The sequence below is a fragment of the Mixophyes fleayi genome, chromosome 9 (genome assembly GCF_038048845.1).
Source record: "Mixophyes fleayi isolate aMixFle1 chromosome 9, aMixFle1.hap1, whole genome shotgun sequence".
In the NCBI taxonomy this organism is placed as follows: domain Eukaryota; kingdom Metazoa; phylum Chordata; class Amphibia; order Anura; family Limnodynastidae; genus Mixophyes; species Mixophyes fleayi.
The window spans coordinates 113,597,587-113,620,111 of record NC_134410.1 but is presented as its reverse complement, the minus strand read 5'-3'; the positions used below and the strand labels follow the sequence as shown (position 1 = coordinate 113,620,111).

At 42.2% G+C, this 22,525-nt stretch overlaps 1 protein-coding gene across 2 annotated transcripts in view; it reads left to right on the top strand.

The window, feature by feature from the left end:
* The window catches only part of CACNA1F (calcium voltage-gated channel subunit alpha1 F), a 125,636-nt gene that overhangs the window by 11,017 nt on the left and 92,094 nt on the right, over positions 1-22,525 (top strand). The window contains exons 8-14 of one of the 2 annotated variants that reach the window (XM_075184998.1): positions 3,042-3,181; positions 3,276-3,418; positions 5,126-5,278; positions 9,581-9,777; positions 13,927-14,030; positions 15,674-15,834; positions 17,407-17,490. In XM_075184998.1, the coding sequence (XP_075041099.1) occupies positions 3,042-3,181; positions 3,276-3,418; positions 5,126-5,278; positions 9,581-9,777; positions 13,927-14,030; positions 15,674-15,834; positions 17,407-17,490 (982 nt within the window). The remainder of the gene's footprint in view (positions 1-3,041; positions 3,182-3,275; positions 3,419-5,125; positions 5,279-9,580; positions 9,778-13,926; positions 14,031-15,673; positions 15,835-17,406; positions 17,491-22,525) is intronic. The other variant, XM_075184999.1, reaches the window with a different exon arrangement.

The window sequence follows — 22,525 nt, the reverse complement described above, 5'->3', positions numbered from 1 at the left end:
AAAAAATGAGGGGGCACAAAGGGGTTAAAAAACGGGGGGCAGCATGACAGAGGGGTTAAAAAATAAGGGGGGGGCACAGAGGGGTTAAAAAACGGGGAAGCAGCATGTCAGAGGAGTTAAAAACGGGGAAGCAGCATGTCAGAGGGGTTAAAAAATTAGGGGGAGCACAGAGGGGTTAAAAAACGGGAAAGCAGCATGTCAAAGGGGTTAAAAACGGGGAAGCAGCATGTCAGAGGGGTTAAAAAATGAGGGGGAGCACAGAGGGGTTAAAAAATGGGAAAGCAGCATGTCAGAGGGGTTAAAAAATGAGTGGGGGCACAGAGGGGTTAAAAAACGGGGGGGCAGCATGACAGAGGGGTTAAAAAATGAGGGGGCACAAAGGGGTTAAAAAACGGGGGGCAGCATGACAGAGGGGTTAAAAAATAAGGGGGGGGCACAGAGGGGTTAAAAAACGGGGAAGCAGCATGTCAGAGGAGTTAAAAACGGGGAAGCAGCATGTCAGAGGGGTTAAAAAATTAGGGGGAGCACAGAGGGGTTAAAAAACGGGAAAGCAGCATGTCAAAGGGGTTAAAAACGGGGAAGCAGCATGTCAGAGGGGTTAAAAAATGAGGGGGAGCACAGAGGGGTTAAAAAATGGGAAAGCAGCATGTCAGAGGGGTTAAAAAATGAGTGGGGGCACAGAGGGGTTAAAAAATGGGAAAGCAGCATGTCAGAGGGGTTAAAAATTGAGGGGGGAGCACAGAGGGGTTAAAAAACGGGAAAGCAGCATGTCAGAGGGGTTAAAAAATGAGAGGGGCACAGATGGGTTAAAAAATGGGAAAGCAGCATGTCAGAGGGGTTAAAAAATGAGAGGGGCACAGATGGGTTAAAAAATGGGAAAGCAGCATGTCAGAGGGGTTAAAAATTGAGGGGGGAGCACAGAGGGGTTAAAAAATGGGAAAGCAGCATGACAGAGGGGGTGAAAAAATGAGAGGGGCACAGATGGGTTAAAAAACGGGGCAGTATGGCACAGTGGGGTTAATAAACAGGGGTCAGCATGGCACAGTGGGGTTAAAAAATGGTGGGCAGCATGACACAGTGGGGTTACAAAGGGGGGGGGGAGGCATGGCACAGTGGGATTGAAAAAGGGGGGGAGCAGCATAGTATAGTCTGATGAAGGGGAGCCAGATGAAGGGGGCAAAAACAGCATGGAGGGCACAGTGTGATCATAAGGCATGGCGATGATGAAGGGGCACATTATTGTAATATTGGAGCTGGAGGAAGGCCTAATTATTAATCGTGGGTGCTATTGATTTAACGCTGGGGCTGGCTGTAATTTTCTAAATGTAGCCATTTTTTTTTCAAAATAGGTCCTTCAACATTTCTGGATCCGGACAAGCCACAACTAAAGAAAGCAGCAGCCACAGGTGGAGAAAGTGAGAAGAACAGGTAGGAGAGAGCAGCACAGTGTGTGAAATGTTGTGATTCTAGTAGGGACAATACCAATTTTTGGTGAATGTTGTGTCCAATGTAAGGTGTAGGCCAAGACTGAACTGTTTGTGTACACACTGCATTGTTTGTATACTACCCTGTGGTGGTAGATGTCCTGAAAGTCAGGAGTGCTTAAACATATGTGACGCTCCGGCGAATTGAGAGCCTAGTGGTTTTTATGTTAGCCACGCCCCAATGGCACGTTTGCCACGCCCCCAAATGCATGACCGCACCTCCCAAAATTTTTGCACTGCCGTTTGGCTAGCCACGCCCCTGAATATATGACCATATACCTAATCTTTTTTGCGCCGCCGTAAGGCGGCGCAAAAAAATTTTGGGGCTTACTTCACTATGAGGGGGGCCCCATGAATTTGTTGTACCCGGGCCCTGAATTCTTCTTGGCAGCCCTGCTTGTAACTAATAAAGCAGAGCTAATTGTACACGCAAACCATGCAGTGTATTTAATTCTCTCCAGCTGATGACCTCATAACTGATAAAGTGACACTTAAAGGTGAACAATCTGATTTGGATTCGACACCTGCTGTGTAAATATGTAGCCTGATAGTCTGACAAGTATTACTTACAGGAGGTCAGGGAGAGGGAGAACAAAGCAGTTTAGGGAACATAAGGTTTCAATTTCTGTATGTCAGTTATGTGAACACACACACACAAAAACACGCAAAAGTTTCTATATCAACATAGAATAAGGAAGAATATTTACAATCACCCTTCTGCATAAAACACAAAAAAAGAGAAATGTTGAAGGTCGTGTTAAAAAATAAGAGAAACATGCATTTTTAACCCCTTTAAAAATGTAACATTTCTGATTGCTATAATGCTATTTATAATCTTGATGGAAACTCAACACGTTGCAAATGCGATTGCAGTTAACCTTTGTGACATAAAAATTCATATTAACAAATCACCAGGAGCTTGTGACGTCAGTGAGGCATACCTGCCACCATTCTTGATTGGAGTACTGGGAGGGACAAATCAGGCCACACCCACAATCCGCCAAAACCTTTCTAACACCCCATGGGTCACCGAAAAAAGTGGGTTGTCTCATGAAAATCAGGACTTTTGGAAGACTGGGGCATGAGAAAGTTTGTGCCATATAGAGAAACAAATTATTCACTGTTCTTCTAAAAAAAAAACAACAGGTTATGTGAATAAAGAATTATACTCATCTTACCAGTATGGTTCTGTGTGTTCGGGACTTTAAACAGTAAGCTCCAATGGGGCAGGGACTGATGTGAGTAATTCAATAAAATTGCAGCTAAGCACTTAAGTGATGGCTGCCTCCCTTCTGCAACAATGTAAAATGCTTTGAGTCCTATTAGGAGAAAGGCGTTCTATAAATAAAGTTTTATTATTTAAGCTTTTATGCTTTCATGTTTCTTTCTATATCTTTTCTTACAGATTTTACTTTTTGATATGTAATATTTCATATAAGTACAATATATGAGTCGTAACTGACCAAAACATCAAAAATGTATCCTTATATTTTATATAAAACCACATGGATGTATTCGCCTGAATGAGTGAGCTTGTTTGTGTGTGATGTGTTCCAGGAACAAGTGGAGTATATCTTCCTCATCATCTTCACCGTGGAAAGCTTCCTGAAGATCATCGCCTATGGGCTGGTCATGCACCCTAGTGCCTACATCAGAAACGGCTGGAACCTGTTAGACTTTGTCATCGTTGTTATAGGGTGAGTAACCCCACCGAGATCAGGATGTAGCATTCTGCGCCTCTCACACTGATTCAACGCTTACTCCGCCTCTGCTCCTTGCGTTGATTTACAGGCTCTTCAGCGTGATTCTGGAACAGTTTTCGCACAAGCAAGGAGACGCCCATCACATGAGCGGCAAGCCCGGGGGGTTTGATGTCAAAGCACTCCGAGCATTTCGTGTACTCAGACCTCTACGACTGGTATCGGGCGTCCCAAGTAAGATTCAGACTGAGCTTTCTTTAAACATGCTACTTATTTTAGAGCTCATCTAGAGTTGAACGTACATCCAACTTTAAAGAGCACAATTCTGCTTTCTTTTACTGTCCATAAACAGTAAAACAGCGTGGAAGCAGAGTTTCACTTTGAAAGTTGAAATAAAGTTCCAGGTGTATCTCTTGCTGGTGCTCCACCTCTGGTGCAGCCAGGGCCGTAACTAGGGCTGTGCGACAGGGACGGCCGCCCAGGGCGCAATGCTGAAGGGGGGCGCTATTTAGGAATATTTTAGGTTCATTTGGTTAAAATTGAGTGCTAGGGGGGCGGCATTTGTCTTTCTCGCCACAGGCGCTAGAATTCTAAGTTACGGCTCTGGTGCAGAGATCCATGTCTAAGATGCGTGCAACTCAGCATAACCAAGTAGGAGCGCAATTATTTCTGGTACCCTCTGGCAACAAATTTTGCTCAACACTAAAAATTAGCCCTTTCATGAGGTTGCCTGAAACCAGATAATTATTTAGTGAGCCTTAAGAAAACTCTATTCCGGAAACCCAAAGTGTAGTCCTAAAATTGCTTTTATATTGAGAAAACAGTGTTTCCAGATGGATAAAGTCTATATAACAGGGATGCATGTTTGTAGGACAATAGCAATGCTTTTGTCTGCCTGGCTGTTTTTTAAATGTAAACTATAAGTATCTAGGTAAAGTTAGCTGTAGCATACAATGAAGCTGCTAGCAAGGACTGTAATAAGTTATGCCATATCTTGAGAGTAATCTTGAGAGTAATGGACCGTATTATATAATCCTCAGGGATATAAGTGTAATATAGTATTTCATAAGTAAACCAAGCTGTGTTTGTTATTAGTGTGCTGCTTGTATAGAATATACATTTTGATTAAACCATTTGGATGTGAAGCTGGCCTTGGATGCAGCAGTTTATTTTAGAACAGAACAATTTATTTAATATGCTGTTAGATTATATTTTAATTATGGCACATATTGCAATTGCGTTTTATGAAATAGGATCATGTTTTTGAAAAATGATCATATTAAATGATCATGTGACGCATTATAACATTGTTAGAAATACACTTCAAAGGACTTCAAGTCAACGATTTCAGGATCATATTTTTCACCTTTCCCATTGATATCATCTGTCAATCCAGATAACGGCATCTGATGGTGTTCAGTCTATTGTCACCCGTACATGTGTTTGATGTTGTGAGGATCTGATTTTAACATATGTAGCCTATATCTTAAACTATTCTGCACAATAAAACCTCGTTCTCTGCCTATTTGCATTTAATTAAATAAAGAAACTGCCATATTGATTATTATGTAGAATTATTGATTTGCAATTTTCTATAATGTATTTATATATTTCTTTAATGATTTGTACATAATGTAATTTCTATGTAGGACTGTACACGTAGGGTTGTCCAGCCTGCCCAGTCCAGCTTACAATCTAATTCCTGGTGTCTGGGACGCAAGGAGATCAAGTGATTTGTCCAAGGTCACAAAGAGCTGACAGTGGGATTCAAACTGTTCTCAGTGTCAGTCAGCATCTTTCACCTCTGAGCTACTACAAAATAGTTCCTATTATATTACAGTCAGTAGGATTGTGTGATTACAGCTTGGTTTATGTCTTGTTGGTAGATGCGAAGTTACATTACATTGCCGGTGTTCTCACTTTCCTTGCTGTGCCTTGCAGGTTTGCACATTGTATTAAATTCTATAATGAAAGCCATGGTGCCCTTGCTTCACATCGCCCTGCTGGTCTTGTTTGTCATCATCATTTACGCCATCATCGGACTGGAACTTTTCATTGGACGGATGCACAAGACCTGTTTCTACATCGGCTCAGGTATTTAACCCCAAGCAGAGGAATAGCTTGCAGCTTCTCTTAGAGATTGGAGCGCACCTGTTTTATTTTACAAAACATTTATGGCTTGTAAAATTCATGTCATGTTTCATTGTAATGGTCCTTTAAAGGGATTGTCCACGTTTGGTCGGACCACCTCTTATGGAACAACCACAATTACTTGAACTGAGCTGCAGGAAAGGCAGAGGAGAGAGCTGTCAGGGCGGAGGAGAGAGCTGTCAGGGCGGAGGAGAGAGCTGTCAGGGTGGAAGAGAGAGCTGTCAGGGTGGAAGAGAGAGCTGTCAGGGCGAAGGAGAGAGCTGTCAGGGTGAATGAGTGAGCTGTCAGGGCGGAGGAGAGAGCTGTCAGGGTGGAGGAGAGAGCTGTCAGGGTGGAGGAGAGAGCTGTCAGGGCGGAGGAGAGAGCTGTCAGGGCGGAGGAGAGAGCTGTCAGGGCAGAGGAGAGAGCTGTCAGGGCAGAGGAGAGAGCTGTCAAGGCAGAGGAGAGAGCTGTCAAGGCAGAGGAGAGAGCTGTCAGGGTGGAGGAGAGAACTGTCAGGGTGGAAAAGAGAGCTGTCAGGGTGGAAGAGAGAGCTGTCAGGGCAGAGGAGAGAGCTGTCAGGGCAGAGGAGAGAGCTGTCAGGGTGGAAGAGAGAGCTGTCAGGGCGGAGGAGAGAGCTGTCAGGGCGGAGGAGAGAGCTGTCAGGGCGGAGGAAAGAGCTGTCAGGGCGGAGGAGAGAGCTGTCAGGGCGGAGGAGAGAGCTGTCAGTGCAGGGGAGAGAGCTGTCGGGGCAGTGGAGAGAGCTGTCCGTGTGGAGGAGAGAGCTGTCAGGGCAGTGGAGAGAGCTGTCAGTGCAGATGAAACTGAATGTGTCTTTAGCATTGTCTTTGTGTGGATTGAATGTGACTGATGGAATGAGCATAGCTCTACCCAGTTGGGCACTGAATTCGCTATACATATCCATTCCATGTCTTTTGTAGCTGCCTTCCAGTCCACTCTGATACACTGACAGTGACTTTCTTCTCTTACCTGTCAAACAACGAGCTCAGACAACTCAGTACAGTCAAAGGTGGGGGTTCAGAAGTGCTAGATGGGGGACCTATTATTTGTAGACAACCCATTTTAGACATCATCTCGTCCTCTCCCCAACTGTAGCTTACAAGCCTCATAGATATACCAGGCTGGACCTAACTGTTTCATTGGCTGCAAAACCTAGTCGTCTGGTTCCATTAGTTTTAATGTTGTATGGCATTAATCAGTGATCAGTCTGCTGAGATGTAAGTGTGTGTCTTCCTGTCTATTTATACTAAGCTATAAAGGGGTGATTTATAGTTGGATGTAAAAACATTTGCACGTTTTGTGAATAATATAAATTGGTCCTACAACACATGCACTCACATTGCGCCAATATTTTGAGCTTGTGCTTAGAGAGACAGATCAGGGCCGTTCACGTGAAAATTCAGTACAGCAAGGGGCGTGCAGATGTAAATTTAACTCGACCCTTTGAAATGCATCTTATTTTGGGTTTCACGTATCATTGAAATGCGTTCCTTATTAAGTGTAGCTCCTTGTACACAAGATGGGTTTTCAAGATGATGATGACTATTGCCACATCTTTTGTCCAGTCGCACCTATGCACCATATTAAAAGCTGCACATCTGTATTTCAAAATACTGGTGTAGAAATGTAATGAAAATGGGCTTTTCTATGTTCAACTAAGTGACCCCCACTGGATATTTTAAGTGCTGTTTAGTTGTTTTCTAAGTTTTCCCATAGGGATCCTATAGAAATAATTATTTACTCTTTCAGTGTTATCAACCAGTTCACCATGCTGGGGTTGCAAAACAACAGAGCTTGGACATTATACAGGTCCCGAAGGTCCCAAAGCAAATTTTGGGCCTGCAAACATTGTCCCTTTTTGCTTCTTAATTCTCTGTTTTGGTTTAAATGTGAAAATGGATATATTTCTCTATAAGCTCCAAAACCTCTGTCTGAGACAGTTACAGAAGCAGACAGACAACAACAAAATGTGTCTTTTTAGAACAAATATAAAAGTCCCATTTAACATATTGGGAGATACAGGTTGTCCTTGGGCAGTACAATGCAGGGTAAGTTGCTGTTTCATAAAGGAATAATCTCTACCCAATTTTCCATGATCCCCCTTTTATGTGGTCCTTCCTTTAGGGTTGATGTATGATTCTTCATACAAAAACGAATTTATAATTCCCAGAAGATTTATATGGTATATTGAGCAGTATTAGTATATTGGTGCAGCAGGTGGCGTGCATCAGGGCCCCTTGAGATAATGGGGCCCACTGCATGGCAGATGCAGAGGGTTGGAGGCCCGGGTTCCCTCCCCCCACCTCCCTGCACCGGGGCCCATGGAGATAATGGGGCCCACTGCATGGCAGATACAGAGGGTTGCAGATGCAGAGGGTTGGAGGCCCCGGTTCCCTCCCCCCACCTCCCTGCACCGGGGCCCATGGAGATAATGGGGCCCACTGCATGGCAGATGCAGAGGGTTGCAGATGCAGAGGGTTGGAGGCCCGGGTTCCCTCCCTGCACCGGTGCCCATGGAGATAATGGGGCCCACTGCATGGCAGATGCAGAGGGTTGCAGATGCAGAGGGTTGGAGGCCCGGGTTCCCTCCCTGCACCGGGGCCCATGGAGATAATGGGGCCCACTGCATGGCAGATACAGAGGGTTGCAGATGCAGAGGGTTGGAGGCCCCGGTTCCCTCCCCCCACCTCACTGCAACGGGGTCCACAGCTCGCTAGTTCCCCCTTTGATTTCGAGCATTTACTAACTTTGATATTGTTCTAATATTTTTGGTATTTGTGGGAATTTACAGAACGAATGCCATAGTGCATTCACTTAAATACAATAAAATTGCACACTCTTAAATGTTTGGCCATTTGAAATGTGGTAAGGTATGTAAAGCTGTATTAGTTGCTGGCTGGGTAATGACTTGTTTGAGACACTGGTTAAACTGTCTTTTGGTGGCTTCTTGTGATCTATTTCTGTCCAGGGCATCACAATGTAGAATAAAACATCATATAAAGGTCTATTTCCATCACTGGGGTTTGTTAATATACTGATATAAAAAGCAATGTTGTTTGAATAAGGGTCTAATTATCCTCCTTCTGGGGGTATATTTACTTAACTGCTGGTTTAAAAAAGTGGAGATGTTGCCTATAGCAACCAATCAGATTCTAGTTCTCATTTATTTAGTACATTATACAAAATGAAAGCTAGAATCTGATTGGTTGCTATAGGCAACATCTCCAACTTTGTCAAACCCGCAGTTTAGTAAACATACCCCCTGGTGTGCATTTGCAATTTGTACTAATGCAGATCTAGAGACCCATATGGGCCTTGTACACTCAGACATTTGTACAGTGTTTATATTGCATCCTCAAAGCCTGTTAAATGCGTTTTGTTGTTGATAGCTCAGAAAATAATATAAGCGATTGGATTAGACCTGAGCACACACACGTGCTTTCTGCTTTTTTCACATCAATTGTGCCGTAACCTGCAGCGTTCAGAAGCGTTAATGCTTTGTAAACTACAATGCATGTACATATAGTAGACCATGCAGGAAACCTTTCAGACACGGTAATGAATGTGCTTCTATATTTCTATTAGAGTGCAGACAAAGCTTTACCTAGCGCTGTTTTTCAACATCCATTAAGAGGAGCCCTTGGTTATAATTCAGAGGCTCCACAAAGATTAGATCTGAGTTCACCCAGAACCGAAGGAATTGTTTTCATTTTAATCTGTGAGGCCGCTGATGATCACCATATGTTACGCTGGACGGCAGGCTTTCAAGGCCAGCAAGAGATCTTATTATACTAAAGGCTCTGTGCTCTTGGCCTTGGTGTGATGTTTCTGGCCTCTGCGTTTCTCTGTGTAAAAGATACATGCATGATGGACGCCTGGGGTTTCAGTGAAATCAAATGTAATTTCGCTCATCATTTGCCGTATGCTTTATACTACTTAGCAATATAAGCTGAGACAGGCAGGTGAAACGGGTCTCATTATTTTTAGAAATGACACTGTAATGATTGTTTCCTGACATTTCATTCAGATGTGTTGGCAGATTTCTTTATATAGTCTCAGTCTGCTAAGTGCTCAAGACCGCTAAGGTGTGCTAGTATACAGTTACCCTCTGCAATTCTCCTTGTTGCGTTACACAATCTCGCCATTAGGGGGCGCCATATTAAGATTACAGATACACCGTGCAGGCTTGTTTCTGTGTGATGGTTTACTCACTCTTACTCCTTTTTTTTGTGTACTGTGTGCTAGACCTCGTCTCGGAGGAAGAGCCCGCCCCTTGCGCTTTCTCCGGCCACGGGAGGGAATGTCACCTGAACAACACAGAGTGTCGGGGCAAGTGGGAAGGGCCCAATGGTGGCATCACAAACTTCGATAATTTCTTTTTCGCTATGCTGACAGTATTCCAGTGCATCACCATGGAAGGCTGGACTGATGTGCTATATTGGGTGAGTGGCGGTTATATTTAGGTATAACGTGGTAAACCTTACAACATTCCTTCCCATTCTCTTTACATTCATGCTTTTCTTCCTTTCTTGTATCACCTTTCTTGTACCACCTGTTTGTGATCTTTGGATTCTCAACCCTCAGCTCCCTTATCCCCGTTCCAGTTCCACTCTGTAACGCAGTGGTAGACAATGTGTGACTATCTAGCAGTCCTAACATGCTATGCTCACCATGGGCAGGAGCTGAGAGTGGGAAGGTTGGAGGCTGAAGTTTCACAGTCTCCCTTTAAGTGTCACTGGCTTTGAACTCACATTACTGTTCTGTACAATTTGAAAACTATTTTTTTTTTAAGCCTTTCCATTTAGCAGCATGAGGCAGCAGGGTAGTGTGTGAATGCATACACCCCACATTGCAAACTGTGGGTGCACACACCAAAAGGGGGCATGGTCATGGCACATGGGGATGCATCTAGCATTTCCAAATCGCTAGGTGGTCCTCGTCCACCTTTAATTGCATATGTCAAGTGACACATCTCTGACTTTCGGGATGGCGGGACAGTCCCCACAAATCAGGACACGGTGGCTAAGTGGTTAGCACTTCTGCCTCACAGCGCTGGGGTCACGAGTTCAATTCCCGACCGTGGAGTTGTATGTATGGAGTTTGTATGTTCTCCTCGTGTTTGCGTGGGTTTCCTCCGGGTGCTCCGGTTTCCTCCCACACTCCAAAAACATACTAGTAGGTTAATTGGTTGCTATCAAAATTGACCCTAGTCTCTCCCTCTCTCTGTATGTGTGTGTGTGTTAGGGAATTTAGACTGTAAGCTCCAATGAGGCAGGGACTGATGTGAATGAGTTCTCTGTACAGCGCTGCGGAATCAGTGGCGCTATATAAATAAATGATGATGATGATGACATATTCACTAAAATCAGCCCTTTAACACCTCTGATCCACCTCTCCAAGTGCACGGGGGGGCAAGTGCAAGATATGTGCAACGCTAAATATAGAAGCGGGTTGTGCGTTAGCAAAGTGCAGCAAGTTGTGATTATGTTCATTTGGAGGACATGCAGATATGTATTTCTGATGTCGCAATAGCAATTTGAAAATGACTCATTGAGAGAACTTCAGACCACATAGGTGTCTTCTTTTGTTTTCATTTCAAAATGATGTAGGATTCACTTTAAGGGCTGTGACCAGAATGGGCTTATGTCGCCACCTGGTGTTTCATCATCATCATCATCATCATCATCTAGCACCACTAAATCCACAAAAGTTATAAGAGGATAGTGCTGCCACCATCAGGCTCCTTCACCGCCGCCTGCAACTGCTTTCTGTGTAGCTGGTATAGCTGCTGCAGCTCCTCTTTGCTGTGGGCAGGCTGGTACCTCCTGAAAGCTTACTATGGATCAGGACTGCTGGTTAGCGGGCAGAGCGTTGGTACAGACGCTGGGTTCATCACAGGACAACTGGGTAACGGATTAGAGTGTAAGCTCTTATCTGTTGGTCGCAGGATACAACAGGCAATAGATATTAGGCAGAATCTTGGAGCAGTGATGTTTATTGCTCAAAGGTCCTTATAAGGACTGTTACACACTAGTTAAAGGTACTAGTGATCATCCAGAAGTGCAGATGGAATATAGGTTGAAATACAAAATACAGCTCTTCTTATACAGTTTCTGCACAGATGTTGGGAGGGGGTAATCCAGCCCACCTGCCCATACCGTGCACCACTAAGCGGTATAGTTACTAAACTGCGGGTTGTGGAAATGTTGCCTATAGCAACCATTCAGATTCTAGCTGTCATTTTGTAGAATGCACTAAATAAATGACAGCTAGAATCTGATTGGTTGCTATAGGCAACATCTCCACTTTTCCAAACCCGCAGTTTAGTAAATCTAGCCCCAAGTCTGAGATATCACATTCAGGTCCTGATTCATTAAGGCATGCAAAATGACCGCATTTTGTTTAAAAACGCACGTAAATTGGGCACACGCACGTCCATATTCAACTAGAAGCGGTTCTGAAGAAACGTCTCTTCTTGAATATGTATCTCAGGAATATTAAGTCCCAGCAGAACGTACAGGAAAAAAAAAGTATTCAATTATCGTCTTCCGGGAAATAATATAATCAATAATGAAAAAGCATTAAAAACATTTTTTTAATGAAATACATTAATCAGGATGTTATTAATGTCTACTGTACATAGAATGCAGTTTTGCAGTTGCTCTTAATTGCAAACACATGTTCAACAAACCTACATACAAGATTGTCATCACTATCACTCAGCACTTACACCAGAGCTGTAGCTGGTGCTACGACTGAAAGACACGTATTTTAGAGATGCCCAAAGCTTGCATCTGAAGCTGCTGCATGCACTGGAGCTTGGTGGAACTCCCTTACTGTACATTGACTACGTGCATACGCCTCTTCTCATCCCCGATCCACCCATGAAAGCCTAGGCTGTCGGAAGTGTCCTTTGCATTCGAAGGTGAATTGAATGTTCTTGCGTTCACTGGCTTATAGTCCTTTTCTGGGCATGCGCAGTGCAACTTAATGCAAAATACGGCACACATCGGTATTTACATTCCTTAATGAATCAGGCCCTCAGTGTTTAGCATTGGGATGCAATATTCACTAAACTTGGATTTAACACAAGTTAACATCAATCTGTGATTTCCCGAATGACTTATTCAGATATTTTTCCCTATCTCTCTGTCACGAATGCACAGCCTGTCCCAGATACAGCAATCTGAACAGCTGGCCGTGACTGGCATCACCTTAGTCACTTAGCAATGAATACACCTTTTTTGCCACCACGAAGGAGTTATTATGGTGTCCTTACGTTTACCAAAACCACACTTAAATCACATACATATGTAGCATGAGCCTCCCTGGGCGTCGTAAGTTCACAAAGAATCATGGAGAACACGCAAGATTAAATTTATTTTCATCTGAAAAATGTTTCCAAGGCTTAATTACAAAAATTAATAAGTCCTACACTCTATTTCACAAGTAAGTTTCAGAAAATAAAATAGGAAATAAAACCAGAAGCACTACTAACTTAGTTAAGACTTGGGGGTATTTTTTACTAAACTACCGGTTTGAAAAAGTGGAGATGTTGCCTATAGCAACTAATCAGATTCCAGTTATCATTTATTTAGCACATTCTACAACATGACAGCTAGAATCTGATTGGTTGCTATAGGCAACATCTCCACTTTTTCAAACCCGCAGTTTAGTAAATATACCCCTTAGTGTGTGAGGGAACACATTCGAGATGTATGGGGCATTTCAGTCTTGATAGACCCCTCATGAAAATACACACGTTATTGGCAGAAGATTTTAAACCTTTTTTTTTTCCACAAAGCTTCCACCCCCCCACCTTTGGAGTTTAGCTGTCAATAAGGACAGATTGATCTCTCAAATGTCACAGGGCTTTAGAAGTGAGCTAGGGATGTCCTGAGATCGGAGTGTTCACAGGACCTGATTTCCCACCTTTGCTTGTTCTGTTTGGCATCCATGGTTTACAACTTTGGGGAATCAAACTCCTCCAAGATCCTATCTCTCCCTTGTCTGGCTATTTCAACAGATTAATGACACTTGCATAAGTTCAAACTCGTGTCATCTAGCAAAGCACACGTTGAGATTACATTGCAAGATTACATATAATATACATTGTCATACATGAATTCAACAGAAAATAACAATCAGTCATTAGATATGCTACATAATCATCACACTCTCGATCACACAGGATAAAGAAATTATAACGACCCTCTGCTGTGCATTCCACTAAAAAGATGTGTTGGCACTGTGCCACTAAGTGAAATAAATTTATACAATAAGTTATTTATAAGTGATCCAACCACAGCTGCATATATGATATCCCTGGTCATAATCCCTGTACTGGACACCAGATGATGCTGCTGTGACAGGAGAAAGACACAGAGGAGAATTGGGGGGGGCAGAAAGACATGGAATATATTCAGCTAGTAGAAACAGATCTGCAAAAGCTGTCACTTACACTGAGATCTAATTATTATTATTATAATTATCTGTCACAGTCCTCATTACTAACATGTAATATATGTTTGTGTTTTTCCACCTAGGCTGAGAACGTAATGTCTATAAATAATGTCCTCTTGTGTCTTCAGATGCAGGATGCTATGGGCTACGAGCTTCCCTGGGTTTACTTCGTCAGCCTGGTTATTTTTGGCTCGTTCTTCGTCTTGAACCTTGTGTTGGGTGTGTTGAGTGGGTGAGTGCACATATTTCATGGTCGCAGAAGGAGACATAGAGGCAGTTATTGTATAACATGAAATCCTAGACAGGTCAGATTGCTGTTGGCTAAGCGAACAGTAATCTTTATGTCAATCTGAGGTTAGAGGTCCAAAATGTTTTCTAAATTGGCTTTTAGCTAAGAAAAGTAAACTGATTTAACGTTGATTGTCATTAGCAAGTCATTTCTATTCTGTAGATACTTTTATGTCCTCTACTAAGGTTTCCTCTGCATTTGCCTCCGTTGTGAAAGTCAGTCATCCCTGCAAGAGGCACAATTACAGTGTCGTCAGCAAGGCATCCCCCTTTCTTTACTGTAACATAACTGGCAGTCCCAGCAATTGTGTCCTGTATGAGAGCTGACACTGTCAATCACCAGAGGCAAACGCAGGATTTGTAGAGGGAGGGTTTCCACATCATGCCGCCAGTGGGCGTGGCCAGCATGCATGGGGGCGTGGCTATAATTTTAAACCGTAATTGGCTGTTCTCCAACTCTTCCTATCCCCATAATATACATAGGCAATGCTGCGTGCACTACTGTTAGGTGCACACAGCTCTCCCTTTTCAAGCAGAGCCGTGTGAAGGGGGAGCAGGGTCCAGCCACCTCAATTAAACAGTGTCCCAGGCTTGAAGGGGGGGTTTAAAGGCACTAGGAAACCCCCCCCCCCCCCACCCCTCGGTTTGCCTATGAATCACAGTAAAGTAAAGAAAGGTGCAGGCTAACGCCTTCTCAGTGCTGGTAGTGGGCGATCTATAGGGAAGAGGGCACCTGTGGTGACTCTGATAGGTGATGGCCCCTGGTTTCTATGAGGTACCTTCAAAACGGTATTTGCTGAATCCATTTATTCAAAAAATTGCCCCTTGAGATGAAAAAACTCTGAGCTTGATTGTTTTTATCCTTAGCTAAGGAGTAATGTAATGTTTTATTTAGCATTCCCTTTAAATAAACAAATTGGATTATTGAACTTTGTTTCATATAAAGGTGCATTTGAGGTTGGCATCACAATGTTCCTGCACTAGTGTGACCAGAGCCTCACATCACCGCTCCACTCTCTTAAGGACCCTACTATCTAACTCTCAGTCTTTGGCCCTCACTAACATAATCACAACGAGTCAACAGGTTGGGTTATAATCCAGGTGTGAGATGTTTAGGTGTACCGGGTTGGTACATCTTAGCATGCCACATGTGATAGGTCCTGGTGGACCTTGGGGCACTACAATCCCCATCATGTCATGTTTCCTAAATTTGACAAGATCCATACTTTTTTTTGCATTTTAAATTGTCCTACTCTTCTTCAATAAAACTTATAAAGCCCAGAAAATAAGAAAAAGTGGTAAGCAATGTGACTTTGAGGGACATTTCCATACACACATCTCTAAATCCTTGGTCTATCCCTGGAATTAGGGAGATTTGGCGGCTTTTCTTCCCACAGGATCAGTACACCCCTCTCCTGAAACACTTTGGGCTCATGTGAACATTCCGATCATCTGATTGGCTACAGGTTGTTCTATCCTCATCCACTTCAACACAGGAGCAGGAAATTACGATTGATAATAAGAAGGTGCTTTGGACCTAGCTAAATTCTGAATTTCAATCTATTCTGAAAACCTGTTCATTCCCAGAGAGTTCTCCAAGGAACGAGAGAAAGCCAAGGCCAGAGGGGACTTCCAGAAGCTCCGGGAGAAGCAGCAAATGGAGGAGGATTTAAAGGGCTATCTAGATTGGATCACACAGGCCGAGGACATTGAGCCAGAAATGGAAGAGAGGGAGGAAAGACACAACCGTGAGTATGAGCAAAATACGAATTGTCTTTATTGTTCTATTGGCAAAGATGTGCCTTCCAACCCCACCACCTCACGTTCTGACCCCTTTATTGGCCAGGACGTACTGTGTCCAAGTTATAATCGCTTCCTCTGAAAGGCTAACGCCACTCAAAACTGAAAATTCAGTTTAAGTTTCAGTTAAATTTAAATAGAAAATATTACTTACCTGTCTTTTGGTGACCCACCCGATGTGCCCTCAACACCTGCTGTGGTCGGGGGAGCCAGTTCACTCTCCCGTCGGCACCCTGTTGTCTATGGATCTGTACTGTATGAAAGAAGGCTGTTTTGTCAGAAAGGAGAGTGCGGCAGACACAGAGAGAATCTCCGCACTCCTGACAACCGGCCTTATCCATCAACAACACGTTGCCGACATCCTCACCTGGTCATTGCAGATGTCGGAGGACCCGGCCTACCTATAAGTAACATTTTGCTTTTATGTTTAATTTATGGATCTTCAACCAGAGCTGTTTTGGGTGGATTTGTTTCTTTTAATTCTGTACACAGTATATCCAGTTTCAACTAGCCAAATCTGTGTCTTCTAACTGTATTTAATGCCGTGGTTTTATTTCAGTGATACTTCAGTAGCATAATACATGTACCTGTTTCTTATTTGGCCTCTCTGTAAATTTAGCAACATAAGTTTATACGAGGCTGCATAATCTCCAGCAATGTGCTATCAAAAGAGGGATCGGCACTAAATGCCGGGTTAACGGTACGGCACGTAGACCGCCTTTATTGGGCCCTTTTAGCCTAGGACAGGACTGGATTCATCATTTCAGTAGCCTCAGACATTTTTATCCGATTGAGTTAATAATAATTGTTAAAAGGAGGAAGTGGAGGCAGAGGATGGAGCCGTGTTTTATAAATCTTCTTAGACTGTGGCATCCACGGTGTCTGATGCATATATGGGGTTTGAAAAATAAAATAAAGATAATTGCCTTTTATATTTTATCAAAGTATGGAAACTTTTACATATTTTAAGGGGATGGTCGACCTTGAGACATTTCCTGTGGTTTGTGGTGTTTCCCCCAACCTCTATTAACCAGTGCGGTTGGAGTCCCTTCATGGGACTTCTTGTTTCCAGACAGAAAAATGTTAGTAAGGAGCTTATGTAATAAACATTCACATGCACCTATGAATGCTCAATAAACAGAATGTCATCCACATCCCACAATCTAAACAATACTTTCAGGCACATAGGAAGGTTCTAAATGGAATCCTCTGTGTTTATGTAGAATTCTAAACTGTGTTCTGGGCAATTTTACCCTTGAAAACCCTTTTCTTACTTCCTTCTTTCTGCAGAGGTTCCACCAGGGCCTCAATCTTCTTGTTTTAGAGGGACTCTTACATTAGAGGCCAGCAAAAACCTTTCATCCGTTCCTTGGCTCTCTGTCCGTTTGTCTCACATAATAATTTCTTTTGGGTTATTGTACAGTGCGTCCTCACAAATCATGTGATGTTCAGTGTTGCTGTCTATTTCACAATGTCTGTTTGTTTGTCGCGTGCAATGTCCGTCTGTCTCTTACATACAGGAGTCACTCTGGCCGACTTGACTGGCAGAAGGAAAGGGAGACTTCAGTGGTTAATGCATCCTAACCATTCCTCAGAAGCCCACAGTAACTCTCTGCCTTGTGTATTCAGTGATTTGTAGCTTAATCGTAACTAGTCCTTAGCACCTTCCAGTGGACTGTGGCTCTACGGTCCCTCTACTTCCCCAGTGACACGTGATCCTTCCTATCTTGTGCTGTGGCATTGTGGCAGTGTTGGTGAATAGCTGTATATTTAGATGTAGAACATTGGGGAAAAGAAAATAAAGTGTCATGAAAACTATAATATATGGAAATAGGTACTGATATAGCTCAGTTTTGCTGACCACTGGAAAATCACTAAGGGCTAGATTTACTAAACTGCGAGTTTGAAAAAGTGGAGATGTTGCCTATAGCAACCAATCGGATTCTAGTTATCATTTATTTAGTACATTCTACAAAATGATAAATAGAATCTGATTGGTTGCTATACGCAACATCTCCACTTCTTCAAAACCTGCGGTTTAGTAAATATACCCTTCAAACTGTAAAAGAGACAGGATGCACACCCTAAATAACACTCACATACAGTTTCATGAAGGAGAGTCTGGCACAAGGCACTGAATCATAAATATATATAATACATTTATTGATTGACGTTATATATTTTGTAGTATAGCCATTTTTATTGTTTTTTTTGTGTAAAAAAAATAGCATAAATTGGTTTACATTGCATTATTTTATATTTCACAAAATATATAAAGCACTATGGCCTATAGCAACCAATCAGATTCTAGTTCTAATTTATTTAGTACATTCTACAAACTGACAGCTAGAATCTGATTGGTTGTTATAGGCAACATCTCCACTTTTCAAACCCGCCGGAAACTCGCAGCTTGATACATTTACCCCCTAGACTTCATATGTGAAGAAATATTGTAAAACACCGTAAAACATGTCCATTGTCATTTTCCATTGGAAATAATGCATTTCCTCCAGACCTACACATACATTTCTATCTTTCTCCTTGAAGCAATGAATTGCATGACTTATTTTACATCATTCTAGTGTAGCATGTGCAGGCCCATACTGTCCTAACTTTTTAGCTGCCTGCCTCTTTCCCAATTGGAGATTCAGAACAGGATGTGTTTTGGCCCTTCTACATGAAAAACACTAAATTTGGATTTTTCTCCTGGCAGCAATGCATTGCATGAATCATTTTACTGGGATGTACTGGGAATAATAGGAAACTAGAACTGCAGAATAATATAGAAATGACCCTTATTGTTATGTAGCTTGTGTATATTTTGTTGGGAGGGGTAATGTCACCAGCAGTGATGAGACCTAGCAGGACAGAAAGAGTTTTGGCTCCCTTGAATCAGTAGTAGTTCTACTGTCACCGCCAGTCTATATTCTAGGCTTTTAAGTGGACCTAATGGCCTGATTTTTGCCATGGGTCCCTTCTAACTAGAACCTAGTACACTCGCAATACATTCTGTAAAACAGGCTTGGCCAATCTGTGACTTGCTAACTTCTGTGGAACAATAAGTCCCAGCATGTCCCGGCAGCCAAGGACTTATGGTGACAATACAACTACAGAGCCGCAGCTTGCCCATGTGCTCTATTCTGCCCACAGAATTATAGATATTAAATAAAAACTACTATGAAAACATAATTTATACAATGTGTCAAATGACTTTAGGATTGAATCTTGCAATGTATTTCATTATTGAACATGCATATTATTAGCAGCAGATAATTGTCCACGTATGTTGAAGTTAAAGAAGATATTTTTATTGTATTGTGGAACCCTTGTGGTGCCCTTATATAATAAAACATTTCATTACCTGGCATTGGGTCAGGGGGCGTGGTCATGTCATGATAGGGGCATTGCCATGTCAAAATGGGGGCATGGTCAGTCCTCTGAGTCCTTAGATTCAAGGTGCTTGTTGAGAACCTTACTTACTTTGTGACCTCTCTGTCTTCATTGCGGACTATTATCATATAATCTAGATACATAAGCAGATATATCAGTTTATCATCTATACATTTGGAGTACAAGCATGGATCCGTCTGATTTTCTGTACCATTCCCCTAGCAGAACCTCTTTTGTCTTAGAGTTCCATGGTGTAGCTGATTATTTGAGTCCATAACAAGGAGCTTCTCTGATCTTTTGGCATCTCCTACAGGTTGTCACATGTACATATTGTCCATCTGTGTCACTATTGAGGAGGTCTTGTTTTCGTGTCTTGATGTCTCACTTTCATCCTGCTACAGCTACCACCTATAACAGGGTGTCATCATAACATTCACAATATTTTTGCAAATATTCCTTCACAACTAATCATGCTGTGAATCTGTGAACTTTGCTCTCAGAGTCACACTTGATATTAAAAATACATTTGCATTCAGATCCATGCTTGCCTGGTGGTATCTTCCTGGGTTCTGCAACTAGTTAAAAAAGGTATTATCTTTATCAACAGCTTTAATCCATTTCTGTTTTTTGGAATAACCATATGCTTTTGCGACTCTGGCTTGGGATTTAGTGCTGTTTCAACCATGTTGGACAGGTGGTTGACTTGTTTATTCTTGTGGATCCGCTAACTGAAAAAGTGAAGGTAGAGTTGATATTGCTCTTATTAGATAGCTCTTTACCTGTGTTTCTGATTAAGCTTTTTGCTCAGGCTGAACTACTAGTGATATGACACAGAGTCTTTCCCAATCACCATGCTTCTTCTAATTGTTACCTTGTTGGTGTCTTTGAATTTTGTTTCCTTTATTATTGCTGTAGCCAACTTTAATTCTTCCTTTTACATGAGCTTTCCACTCGGTATGCTTTTCTTTTGGCACATGTGCAAAGGCCTTGCTTCCAGATATTCTACTATGCTACAGGTCAGACTTCTTTCTGTCAACTGTTCACCTGGGAAAGGGATGAAGATTAAGCGCTCACCTCCTGGTGATTGCAGGAGCTGCAAACAGAGCCAGGGATCCCTCCCTAGTAATACAGTAACATGCAAAGATTATCTTTTGCGCTCACTGACTAAATAAAACAATGATTCTATTATAAAATGTATAATGACCTCTATTATGAATCAATAAATACTTATTTTATTGTCCCTATGTAATCAAACTATAAGGTAAAAACAACATATAATAACAACAGATTAAAATAATGAATATATATACATACACAAGTAATCCCCTGGATAAGCCAAGGTGGATGAAATAAGCACTGAAATCTATTAACAATGGATAGATCACAGAATCAAAAATACATATTCCTGAGTTGCTAAAAACAGAAATTCCAAATAATCAATTCCCTTGAGAAAGTCTTGTAAGACGAAACGCGTTGGAACTCCGCCCACATCTCATCTATTGGCCAATAGTAACCAACCGGAAGTGACCTCAGACGCGCAAGCCAGAACCGGAAGCGAGCGACACGCGTCCTGTGGACCTCTCACTCACCCTCACAGTAGTGGAACTGATCACCCACTGCTGTCTGGAGTATTTGGAACACTACTCTGCACGCTACACGCTGCAAGCCAGCAACAGGACCGCTACAAGAGACTGACTTTATCACTCCCAGTCACGCAATCGCAAGTATTGGCCCCACCAATTGTGGGTTATATATAAATCAATACCATCCTCTAATAGTTATATTATCTTCAATACACCCTCCGCTATTGGAATTGGACCTTATTTGAACACTACCATTACATCATATCGGCAGTACCCAATATACTATTGTTATTTGGAATTTCTGTTTTTAGCAACTCAGGAATATGTATTTTTGATTCTGTGATCTATCCATTGTTAATAGATTTCAGTGCTTATTTCATCCACCTTGGCTTATCCAGGGGATTACTTATGTATGTATATATATTCATTATTTTAATCTGTTGTTATTATATGTTGTTTTTACCTTATAGTTTGATTACATAGGGACAATAAAATAAGTATTTATTGATTCATAATAGAGGTCATTATACATTTTATAATAGAATCATTGTTTTATTTAGTCAGTGAGCGCAAAAGATAACTGTTCACCTGAGTTTTCTCTGTAGCCTTACTGTGTAAATGATTTTGGAGATAACAAGCTATCATGACTCAAAAAAAGCATACGTAACCAACTTTTGGGAGACTATGGTTCTTTCTCATACCATTTTGTTTGGGGTCATATGGTAATGTTGTCTGGAACACCATTCTATACTTTTCAAGATGGCTTATGTCCTACCACTTGTACACTGTATGTGGACACTCATTCTAATTAGTGTGTTTGGCCATTTCAGCCACAACCATTGGTAACATGCGCATAAAATCATGCCATGCAATCTCCATAGTCAAACATTAGCAGTAGAATGGGTCATACTGAAGAGCTTAGTGACATTCAACGTCATAGGATGCCACCTTTCCAACAAATCAGTTCATCAAATTTCTGCCCGGCTAGAGCTGCCCCAGTAAATTTCCAAACTGTCTGTGGAAGTAACATCAGTAAAAGAACTGTTCATCAGGAGCTTCATGGATTGGGTTTCCACGGTTGAGCTGCTGCACACTAGCCCACTAGCCTTAGATCGCCTTACCTAATGCCAGTCATTGATTGGCGTAAAGCACACCACCATTGGACTCTGGAATTACACTTCACCATCTGACAGTACAATGGACAAATCTCGGTTTGGCTTATGCCCGGAGAATGCTTCCTACCTGAATGAGTGGAAGAACTTAACTGGCCTGCACAGAATCCCATCGAACACCAACTGCGCACCAGGCCTTATCGCCCAACATCAGTATCCAACCTCACATATAACCTTGAGTCTGTATGGATGTGAATACCCACAGTCAAATTTCAAAAGTAAGTGGAAAACCTTCCCAGAAGACTAGAGGCTGTTATAGAAGTAAAGGGGGCACTAACTTCATATTAATGCCTATGGTTTTGGAAAGAGATGTTCAGCAAACATATATGGAAATGATGCTCGGGTGTCCATGTACTTTTGGCCATGTTGTGTATATTCAGTCCCATTATCTTCAACGGATCTATTTGCATAATATCAAACGTGTTGCTTACTTGCCCAAGATAGACTATTGTGTGTCTTTTCTTTTTATCGATCAATTTGAGAAAATACTACTT